This window comes from Cryptotermes secundus, unplaced genomic scaffold (assembly GCF_002891405.2).
Source record: "Cryptotermes secundus unplaced genomic scaffold, Csec_1.0 scaffold318, whole genome shotgun sequence".
NCBI classification, from domain to species: Eukaryota; Metazoa; Arthropoda; class Insecta; order Blattodea; family Kalotermitidae; genus Cryptotermes; species Cryptotermes secundus.
In genome coordinates this window covers 2887456-2899484 of record NW_019730108.1, presented here as the reverse complement: position 1 = coordinate 2899484, position 12029 = coordinate 2887456, and the positions used below count along the sequence as shown (strand labels likewise).

At 39.7% G+C, this 12029-nt stretch overlaps 1 protein-coding gene across 4 annotated transcripts in view; it reads right to left on the bottom strand.

Moving 5' to 3' along the window:
• LOC111866073 (protein fem-1 homolog B) overlaps positions 1-12029 on the bottom strand; it is a 90598-nt gene that overhangs the window by 60103 nt on the left and 18466 nt on the right. For all 4 annotated transcript variants that reach the window (XR_002843088.2, XR_004513181.1, XR_004513182.1 and 1 more), the window contains exon 3: positions 3569-3934. Coding sequence is in view for 1 of the 4 variants with exons in the window: in XM_023854635.2 (XP_023710403.1) it covers positions 3569-3934 (366 nt within the window). In the remaining 3 variants the exon portion in view is untranslated. The remainder of the gene's footprint in view (positions 1-3568; positions 3935-12029) is intronic.

Sequence of the window (12029 nt, the reverse complement as noted above, 5' to 3'; positions counted from 1 at the left end):
ACACCCTAAGCCTAAGGAAGACAATAGATGAATTACAACTAGACAGTCCCGGGATGCTATCTTGCCAGAGGAGTGTCTCTCATGGTGTGAAACAATGCATAAATTGGTCACGCCCTTAATTAAATAATTTCAGCAAGGGACGTACGGTTATAATTATAACCGTCTATGAAAAATTTGGACTATTTTTGACACTCTCAATGAAGCATACAAAAACATCATAATCCTTCAAAGTATTTAGTCACTGTAAAACCCCTGCAATCATTCCATACATTTATTTATTCGAGACACAATTTTGATACAACTTCTTGGACAATACATACAAGATACAGGCTAAGATTAATTTTGTGCTTGATAAAGCATGTTTCAAGAAGGCTCTGCCACTTGTTTCTAGCTTCCTATGCAGTCANTCTGCAAAAGCATCGTGTGCACTGGCCATGAACTGTACATGGATAATTTATTTTTGTCCCCAGACTTATCTGATGACTTAAGAACAAAGAAAATAAGTAGCTGTGGGACAGTTGGGCCAAATCACAGATCTAGCCACGAGACCTAGCAACATGAGACTTGGACTAGAAAAGGGTGACATGTGGGTTTGGGTGAGAGATTTTTTTTTTATTGCCAGTGGGGTGGGACTAAGTCCCTTGTACTGTGGCCACTTCTGGCCCCAGATGACAGGTGAGGGTGATTGTGGAGCAATTGGTGGAATGAAGATTGGCTGGGGAAACCGAAGTACTCAGAGAAAACCTATCCCAGTGCCACTTTGTCCACCACAAATCCCACTTTACCAGACCTGGGATCGAACCCGGGCCACCACGGTGGGAAGCCAGTGAGTAACCGCTTGAGCTATGGTGCGGCCTTTGGATGAGAGATGACAGCATAAGTTTGGAAAGACAAACAATACATAAAAATGCTGACGAACATGTACAATCCTCAAGAAGATGGATTTTTTTGATATGCAGGGAAATGCCATAAAACCACGAACACAGGAGGGCTACTGCAAACATTTGGGCCATTTGGAGAAACTGGACATGAAAATATCAAATATCATGTGCACTTGAACAAACATATCATGAACTCAGATGAAGGGCAATGCTTTTCTGAATGTGTAGGAGCAACCCGACATTTCTAGCCCAAGCGATTAAAATTTCTGGGCTTTTAAAATTTTTCCTGCAATCATGCCATACATTTATTTATTTATTCGAGACACAATTTTGATACAACTTCTTGAACAATACATACAAGATACAGGCTAAGATGAATTTTGTGCTTGATAAAGCATGTTTCAAGAAGGCTCTGCCACTTGTTTCTAGCTTCCTATGCAGTCATCTTAAAACATTCCAACACTATATCTTACATAATGCAGGTAATGCCACTTTCTTTCTTTCTGTCATTTACCGCATTCAGACTTCGTGGCACTGAATTATTTCTCATCACACCAACTGGCTATCTTGGTATTGATAATATAAACAAGGAGCCCAAGACCTGGAATGGACATAACTTAGTTTGTCTTCCCCCGCCCTCCCATGATACAAGTGGAATGTTCAAGCTCTGACATTTATTTTGAGCTAGGGTCATTCATTCTCAAGTGAAGTATTGTATTGTATTGTATTGTATTGGAGAGGGTGGGTTTCCCCATGCACTTAGACCAACTGTTGGTCCATTGTGCATCTCCCTACGATATTCTACCAGTCTCTATTCCCTACCGGTACTGGTGCGTGCCATCAGTCCCGACTCAGCCAGGGAGTTTGGCCTCTACTGGCTCAGCGGTATCTCGATGCTTCCCCCATCTACCAGAGGCGTTAGACACTACTGTTCGGTGGGAAATGTCCTGAATTTGGCTCAGTGGTCCCCTTGGGACATGAGGTTCTTTTACGTGCCGTAAAGCTACGACATGGGACCCACAGCTTAAGTCCCTCCCAGAGGACTTGTTCCCTGAATTTTTCTGCCCTTAAAAATTCCACGACCTCCGCCGGGTTTGAACCTGCGTACCTTGAGTCATGAGGTGGGAACATTACCCCTAGACTACGGAGGCCGCTTCTCAAGTGCAGTAACAGATCACTTTAAGCAATGAGCTATAAACAAATTTTACTGGTGCCCCAGAGGACTGGCAGAAGATATGCTGCGGATGCTTCCAAAGTCTATGGAGAACAAACAATGTCCTTGTTCTAAGTTCTGGCTAGCATCACTAGTTCAAGGATGTTCATGAATTGTTGAAAGATGACCTGTGTGGTGAACAGCCCGCAACACTGCACAATGAGGACAATGTGAGACAGTGCAGAAAACTGTATTATAATCATCAACTAGTGAAAGCTGAATACAGAGAATGCTTTTCAGTTGGTGGCTGTTGTACCGTCCTTAGTAAGGGTCTGAATAGTATTACATCTGCCAACATACTGCACAAAGAATGCTGATGCAGGATCAATGTAATGGCCTCAGTGATCTCAGCAACAGCAGATGACAATCCAGACTTTCCCTGAAAGATTATCAGAGGTGGTGAAGCAAATCACCTTAAATGTCCTAAACTGTGGGCCAAAGTCTGTGCACACTTGCATCGCAATTCCCTGGTATATAACTTGCTGCTTGTGCAACAGCAACTTGCTACACATGTTACTGTGATACCCAGACTAATTCTCCTGATTCACACTGTGTCATTTCTGTCTTTTCTTAGATGAAGGACCAGCCAAATGGTTCATGGATGCAAAACAGGTTCCAGAGGCTTCAAAGAAAGCAACACTGCAAGTCACATGTTGTGGCCACCACAAATATTTTGAACAAATGTACAAATAGTAGGTCTTCCATGTTGTAACAAGGTGCAGATGAGAGAGAACCTTTCTGCTTCCTTGGAAATACCAGGCTCTCTCCAAACTACATGGCATTACAACCCAAAAGACTGTATTCTTCATAATCACTGACGTGAGAACCTCACATCCAACAAATATATGAAGGCTGGCAGTGTAGATGCTGAATAGCAGTGTTCTGAAGGCAAATAAATTGCAGGGCTTCTTGGTGTTGCTGGGTTTGACAGAAACTTCCGATCCTGGAAATTTCTGAAGTTACAAGTAATTAGCATTGGTTGGATAAGGGTGAGCTAGACGCATTATCCCCAATCAGTGGCCATGCAGTCTAAGGCATGAAGTGTCTCTGACCGCTCAAACGCTGAGATTGTGGGCTCGAATCCAACTCAAGGCATGGATGTTTATCCGTGTTTCTGTAGGTAGCGGGTTTGTGACAGGCCGATCCCCCATCCAAGGGGTCCTGCCGACTCTCTTAGGATTAATAAAATTGAAGTGAAACAAAGCAATTCACAGATGTCCTATGCTTCAAAGTGGGAGCAACAGGAGAGGAGGGGGCAGTATGAAACCAAATCTCATACCTCACTCTACTGTTATAACAGAACACATAAGTTAGGAATGTTCTCAATCTTGAACAAACACAAGAAATTGAGTAGTGCTGTTGCAATGTACAACGGATTACAGATGATTATAGTGCAAGGGCCATTATTCTCTCTTTCATCAAACACTGTTGTATAGTTCTACAATTACTCTTGGATTCATTCATCAATACATACCATTTTCATTCTTGGTTATATGTGCCCCATACTTCAACAGCTCCTTAACAATTGCCACATGACCACACTCTGCTGCAAAATGAAGTGCAGTTGCACCACAGTGTGCTTTCTCATCAGGATTGGCTCCTTTCTCCAAAAGAAAACTGACTATATCGAAATGGCCTTTGTATGCAGCTATCATTAAGCACGTATTATTGTATTTATTTGCAATGTGAATGTCAGCAAGATGATCTGTTAAATATTTGACAATGTCCAAACGACCATCAAAACACGCAGCACGTAAAGGAGTGGAATTTGTTTTTGTTGGATGGTTCACATTTGCACCAGTTTTCACCAAAGTTTTGACAACATTTAGGTGGCCTGTACCTGGAAATACAAAACACTGTTAATATTACACAGTATGAAATCATACTGAAAACCTGAAGGTTACTGTATTATAAGGCAACTTCCATCACCATGTTACTGATACAAGTAATCAGAGGCTGGTCCACACCCCTTTCATAGTGAGGCTGATGGTGAAACTGTTATCATCCACTTTCCTCACTAATATAAAGCTTGTCCGCAAAATATTTTCAGTATTTCAAAATGTTTTATTTTTGTAACCACCATACATAACTGAATTAACTAAAAAAAACGTAATTAAGCATTTGTAATGTATTTGTGTTAGTGACATTCAACATGTGCTCCCCTTGTGATCTGGTGGATAACACAATACATTTTCTCTTGGCTCAAATTGTTTTCCATCCCAAGGATACTATAATAGGGACCATTTACTGTCTGTCTGAAACATCTCTGAGGGTATGCCATACTTTGAACAGGGACCTCTACTGAAGAAATGTCCCGTGTTCAATAAGATGTCTGGTATGATGATTTTGGTTCCCATATGTTGAAAATAGAATCTAATAACTTTCTATTATTATGTAATGATCTAAGTTACCATTTGATGATGACATATCCTCAGAGATGTTTTAAACGGTTTATACCTTGCTATGCTGGAAAACAATGTTTCTTCCATAACTGAAAGATGAGGAGTTGAAATTTTCCAACAAAAAAAGGTGCAAGAGCTCCATTCAGAAATGTTCTCAAGTTGTAGTAAATGAAAAGTCTCCAGGTTATTGGATGGGGAGAGGTAGTCTAGGTCTGCTGATTTAATTTCCCTTGATTTCCATTTCTGGGGTACATAAGATGTGCAGTTTATGTGGCCACTGGACATGTATACCGTATTCAAAATGTTAAACCACATGATTACAGAAGCTAATGAAATGATAAAACCAGAAAAGTTTGACATGTTTGGGCCAAGACAGAATATCATCTTGATATCTACGCATTACAGGAAATGCACATGTGAAATTTACTAACTCAAATTTTATGTGTGTTTTTTACTTTTTGTTTGATTCAATTTGTTACAAAAATAACACGTCAGAACACCAAATATACTTTGAAGATACCTGTACTAAAGACAAGAGTTTTACAAAACAGTCATTTTATCAAATACATGGTATGGTTTTGACATGTGGTCTCCTACTTCAACAGAATGTGAATTTTATTTGAAAACAAAGTGCTCAAAATATATATGAAACAGAGAGAGATTAAGCAGGCAGGAAATGTTTATATTATACAATGATGAATTTCTTTTATTTAAACAGGTTCATCCAGTATGATAATAGTAGTGAAATCAAGGTTACAATTGGCTTGACATCTAACAAATAATGGGGAGTCAACAAACTCATATAGGAGTTTCGTAAAGTATCACTTAGAAGGCTGAGAGGAAATGGGAGGATAACCTTCAGAGGGAACTAAGGGAAACAGGATGTGAGAATGAGAGAGGGATGAGCTGAACCTTCAGGTTCTAATATCAGAGAGTCAATATTAAGTGTATAATTTACTTAATGTGAAATATAACAAGATGGTGAATTCTAGCAGAACTGATAAAAGCAAGAGATGAAATATTACAATGTGAGATCCATTAACTCATTAATTCTATCTGGAATAAGGAAGGATTAATTACCTTATCAGTGTAAGGAGTACATTAGTGTACCAATTTACAAAAAGGGCGATATAAACTGACTCTAGTAATTATCACTGGATATCACTATCATCAACTTCATAAATAATTTCATCCAATACCCATCTCAAGGGTAAGTTCTCATACAAATTAAATTATTGCATTATTATTAAATTATCAGTATGGGTTTCAATGTTACAAATCAACTACTGACCAGATTTTTTTGCAATCATCAGATACTGGGCAGAAAAAAAGAAGTTATTACGAGTCAGTACATCAGCTATTCATAGACATTGAGAAAGCATATGATTCAGTTAGAAAGGAAGTACTGTACAATATTCTCATAGAGTTTCAGGTAACTTTGAAACTAGTTAGGCTGATTAAAATGAGTGCAAATGAAATGTACAGTAAATCCACACAGGTAAACATTTGTCTGATAATTTTCCTATACAGAATGGTCTAAAACACCAGAGATGCCTCACTGACACTGCTTTTCAACTTTGCTTTAGAATACGCCATTAGGAAGGTCCACGAAGACCAGGTGTGGCTGAAATTAGATGGGACCCATCAGCTGTTGACCTATGCTTATTACATGAATCTACTGGGAGATAATACACATACTACAGAGAAAAACACAGAAACTTTAACTCATGGTAGTAAGGAGGTTGGTCTAGAAATAAACACAGAGAAAATTAAGTATATGTTGCTGTCTTGCCACCAGAATGCAAGGCAAAATCCTGATATAAAGATAAATAACAGATCCTTTGAAAATGTGCACAGTTCAAATATTTGGGGATGACAGTAACACCAAAATTTGGTTAGATAGAAAATTAGGAAGAGACTGAATTCTGGTAATGCTTGCTACCATTCAGTCCAGAACCTTTTGTCTTCTCATCTGCTGTCTAAAAACATAAAAATTAGAATATACAAAACTATAATTTTGCCTGTGATTTTGTATGGGTGTAAAACTTGGTGTCTGACATTAAGGGAAAAACATGGACTGAGGGTGTTTGAGAACAGGGTGCTGAGGAAAATATTTCTACTGAAGAGTAAAGAAATGATAGCAGGTTAGAGTAAACTGTTATGGGGAACTTCATAACTTGTACTCTTTGGCAAGTATAATTACAGTCAAGAAGGATGAGATGGGCAGGGCATGTAGTATCAATGGGGCAAAGAGAAATGCACATACAATATTGGCGAGAAAGCCAGAAGGAAAGACACCACTAGGAAGGCCAAGACATAGGTGGATGGATTATATTAAAATGGATCTTAGAGAAATAGGATGGGGTTATATGGACTCATCTGACTCAGGATAGAGACCAGAGGGGGGCTCTTGTGAACACAGTAATGAACCTCTGGGTTCCATACTATGTTGGGAAGTTCTTCAGCTTTATGAAGTTAGTTAAGTCAACTGACACATGATCAGCTGTGGTAAAAATGCAAATATCACTGTGAATAGTGAGAGAAGCAGCAAATATATTCATGCAAGCAGTTGGTACTGCTAACACTAGGCTAGGCAAAACATGCCATGATATTTGAAGTGAGGTCATTCCTTCCATACATTATTTCATGTTTACTACAGCTATCAAATGATGCTTAAATCATATCTTGTCAACAGGTTCATCATCATTTTAATTACAAATGAACAGGTTCCATGACAAAGTTTACTGATGTGATCAAGTGCCCTGTCCAAGACAAGACAGTTTTCTATTGTAGCATGTAACCTGTTACTGGGTTATGACAGTGAAACAAACAACGGAACAATGTTGGCTGCTATGCAGCAGATTCTTCACAGCAGCAATTGAACTACAACAGTGGGGAATGGCGTTTTATGAGCGGTCTATGCTGAGATGTTATGAGCAGAACAGTTTGAAGCAAGGAGGACAGGTGTGGATACAATTATACATGCTGAGGAGCATGCATGCACATGCTCTCACTCTTTCTGTGTGTGTGTGTGTGTGACAGTGAACCACAAAGTGTATTAACAGTTGTGCATTGAAGTGGTCAATAAATCCAATCTCCAAACCAAACCCCATCTATAATCATTCTATCACGATATAACTGGTGTCAGATGTGGGATAGGACCAATCGAGTGGATTGAATTGTTGAACTGAAGACTGCAGTAGACAACCGTGTTGTTTCAAAGAGAAGCAACAGGGGGTTTGCACACCAACTGATAACAGTGAAATGTTACTTGCAGCAGTCTTGAAGTCACGGGCCATGCCTGTAATGATATAGAAATCACTGAGATCTTAAGTTCTAACCATAAATCACTGCTGGCAGGAGATGTGAATGCTAAACATCCATTTTGGAATAATGAATTTTTCCATCACTTCAGACACGAAACTAATATTTTTACTGTATATAAGTGAGTTTGAAATTTCAGCACCACAGTGTCCTGCTCATTACTCTCCTACAGGAAATGGTGACATGTGTCAGATTGTGCACAAGAATGTCTGGCTGTCAGAAATCATTGCCTCTGATATTCTGAACTCAGATCACCTACCAATCATTTTCCACTTGCTGGATCATATTAGAAGTAAAAATCTTTCAGACCCAGCTGACAAATTCGGAGAGTGGGAGCAGTTTCAAAGCTTGGATTCAGAAATAATTTCACCTAGAATCCAAATTAACTCGGAGGGTGAAGCTGGTAAAGGGGCCCACAAATTTACTGCCTCTATAGCTTTGGAGTACAGGCTATCGACAAGTAAAATTATGCTCTCAGACCTTAATAAGGAAATACTTGGTCTGGAAAGTTTGCTAAAACATAAGCAAAGATTAAGGAAACTGTGGCAATTAACCTGGGATCTAGCATGTAAAACAGCATTCAATTGGATCACAAAAACCATCAGACGAATGACTCGTAGAAAGGCACTCAAATGGTGGGAAACAAAAGTAGGGAACTGCGAGGTCATACCTGAAGCTCTGTAGCCTACTGCAAAAATGCTTATGAAAAGGGATGGACAAGAGGCACCAACCACTGTTCATGGACCTTTAGGAATAACATATCACCAAGACAAGAAAGCCAATGTGATAGCCGATTAAACCAATCCATATCTCGTGACCTGTGTGAGGAAAACCACATGTGACAGGTGGAGACTACACTCCAAGCTCTGATTGCATCTGCAGAAGGCACTCTGTTGGGGAAAGTAAGTCCTTGTGACATACATAAATTAACAAATTCATTAAAACTGAGAAAGCCTTGTGGACTTGATGATATTCCAAACAAGTGCCTTAGGCAGCTTCCAAGAAGATCACTGGTACATCTGACACAGTTATTTAATCACTGCCTTCAACTGTCCAATTTTCCAAAGCCTTGAAGGAAGTAAAAGTTATAACATTACTTAAACCCGGTAAGGACCCGAAATTTCCTCAAAATTTATGCCCAATTAGCCTACAACAGGCAACTTATTCAAAAAAGTTATTCTGCAAATAGTCCAAACGCTCACTGAAGAAAAAGGCCTGCTTAATGCAAGCCAGTTTGGTTTCTGTGCAAGACCCTTCAATGTATGAGGCTTATGGACCACGTAACTTTAAATTTCAACAATAACAAGTCTACAGCTGCTGTATTCTTGGATAATGAAAAAGCGTTTGATATAACATAGCACACTGTCTTGTTATATGAATTATCTACTTTACAATTTTCGAACAGTCTTTCAAGCTTATTGGCTCTTTCTTTTCTCAGAGAAAATTCAGTTTCAGTCAAAGGCGAAATGTCTACGCAAAGGGATATACAACTAGTGGTGCCACAAGGTTCTGTCCTCTCCTCGACATTGTATAACCTATATGTATGTAAATAATACGCCCCTAACACCTGGTGTCTATCTAGGTCTCTTTGCTGATGACACCTGTACATACGAGGGTTAGAATACTTTAATAGTGGCAACACTGCTGTACAGACGCCACACAACAGAACCAAATAATGTCGTATATACTACACGTTAGTTACATACCTACCTTACCTCAGAGCAAATGGACTCTCCCATCCCACATCACGCTCATGCGCAGTGACAAGAACAGAGCCTCCTGTTAGCTGGCGGTCTAATGTAGTGATGTCATGATGTTTTCAAAACAGGAACAACTGAGTTGGATAAAGATTGAATGCGCCAGAGGCCATACAGCACGACAGTGTCATCAAGGTCTTCAAGAGGCTTGCGGGGAATCTGCATTGCCTTACAGAACAGTGGTAAGGTGGGTAAAGGCCTTCAACGAGGGACGCCAAAATGTGGCAGACATGCGTAAGCCAGGTCGTCCTACTGTCAGTGAAGAAGAAGTGTATGCTCTTTCTGTGTTACTGGAAAGTGATTGACGCCATACGATTCGTGAGCTGGCCCGAGAGACAGGATTAGCGCATACGATTGTGCTTCACATTCTGAAGGAACGCCTGGGCATGAGAAAAACTGCACCACAATGGGTTCCGCATGATTTGACAGAAATGCAGAAATGGCTATGATACAATGCTGCTCGTAACGACTTGGAGCACTATGAGCACAAAGGAGAGATTTTCTTACACTGTATCATTATGCTCGATGAGACATGGGCCAAATTGTATGAGCCACAAATGAAATGCCAATTGAATGAATGGTGTCATTACAGGTCACCACGAAAACCAAAGTTTGTCAGAACCCCAGCAATGTGAAAGTTATGGTGATTCTCATGTACAACTGCGATGGTGTTATTCTAATGCATGCCGTTCCCCAACAGCAGACTGTCAATGAGACCAGCTTTAAGAAAGAAACAGCAACACTTTCTGCAGAACCCACCCATCATTTTGCAGGATAATGCTCGGCCGCAGGCAGCGCAAACTGCGGCTGATTTGTTCAATCGATGGGGCTGGGAAGTGCTGTACCATCCACCATACTCCCCGGACTTAAGCCCTTGTGACTTCAACTTGATTCCTAAGATGAAGGAACCACTTCATGGCATTCACTTCAGAACTGTTCCAGACATTCTTCAGGCAGTAGACCTCTTCATTTGAACTATCAACACAACAGATGCTGCTAAAAGTATCCTACGACTACCACATCGCTGGCAACGGGTTGTACACATTGCTGGTGACTACACTGAAGGACAGTAAAACGTTGAAACATGCATCTATTTTGTATCATTTGTAAATAAATAGATGCCACTATTCAAGTTCCAACCCTCGTATGCAACAGGATACAAAGCAAGGTTTTAGTTCTTCCATGATGCAGTGTGAATACTCAGGCAATCTACTTTTCTCATATACTTAGGGCCAGTGAAGCTCATCTTATACTGAGTGGACAGAATATCCCCTTTGCCAATCATGTAAAATATCTGGGTGTAATCTTCGATAAGAGGATTATGTGGAGACTTCACACAGAAATGACTGAAGCCAAGGCCTTCAGAACATTTATTAGAATCTACTCCATATTTAAAAGCAAATTTTTAAGTACAAACATTAAACTAACCCTCTATAAGGCACTCATCAGCTCAGTAATGACTTATGCTTGTCTTGCCTGCGTATTAGCAGCAGACACCCAACTCTTAAAATTGCAGCACACACAAAACAAGGTTTGGCATACCACTGGAAATTTCTGAAGGTGTACACTGGTCTGCGACTTGCACATGATTTTCAACTTTCCATATGTGCAAGGTTATGTAACAAAATTGTGCAGGTGACAAGCAGAAGTGATATGAAATCATGGGAATAAACATGTTCACGGTATAGGACAAGGTGAAGCCAGACATAGAAAATAAAAGAGGCTTAAACTTGGCAGTGGTCAAGCTTACGACCATCCATATGACTAAGCTGCCATTGTAGCATAATATGTGTAACTTAGGCATGATCTGCTCTCCAAAGCCTGTACTGATAGGGGACTTGTGTGTAGTGCAAAAGAAAGAACTTTCAGTAAAATATTACAGTAAAACCTGCCTTAAACGGACCCTTTATTAAATGGAAATCTGTCTTAAATGGAAATATTTTCAGGTCCCTTGACTTTGGGGCTGAAAAAGATGTTAAATAACCTGGATTAAACAGAAACTGTCTAACACGGACAACGGAAATCAAAATAAGCCGTTATACGGAAAATTTCCAGTCTTCCGGAATGCATCGTTAAAATAATTTTAGGCATCCTATACATTCTACAGAATTTTGTTTTCCCTAACTCTTTAAAACAAGCTTCTAATGGTACTGCACTACCTGCACTGAGATTCAGCAGAATTGTTTTCCCCTTCTGGAAATTGTATTCAGTAAGGGCTCTAGGCCTACAGTTTTACTTTAGTCTAGCAGTTGTCATCATGGCTACAAAGACAAGAGTTGTGCTTGATCTTACACAAGATTAAAAGTGATTCATGCGAGTGAGCGAGATAAATTGTCTGTTAAGCAGATCATGAAGATGTTTAACGTCAGTAAAACTTGAGTGTATGAGATTCTAAAGAAGAAAACGGAAATTTTGAAAAGGTGGGAAACTTGTGCTACTGGAAAAATAAAAA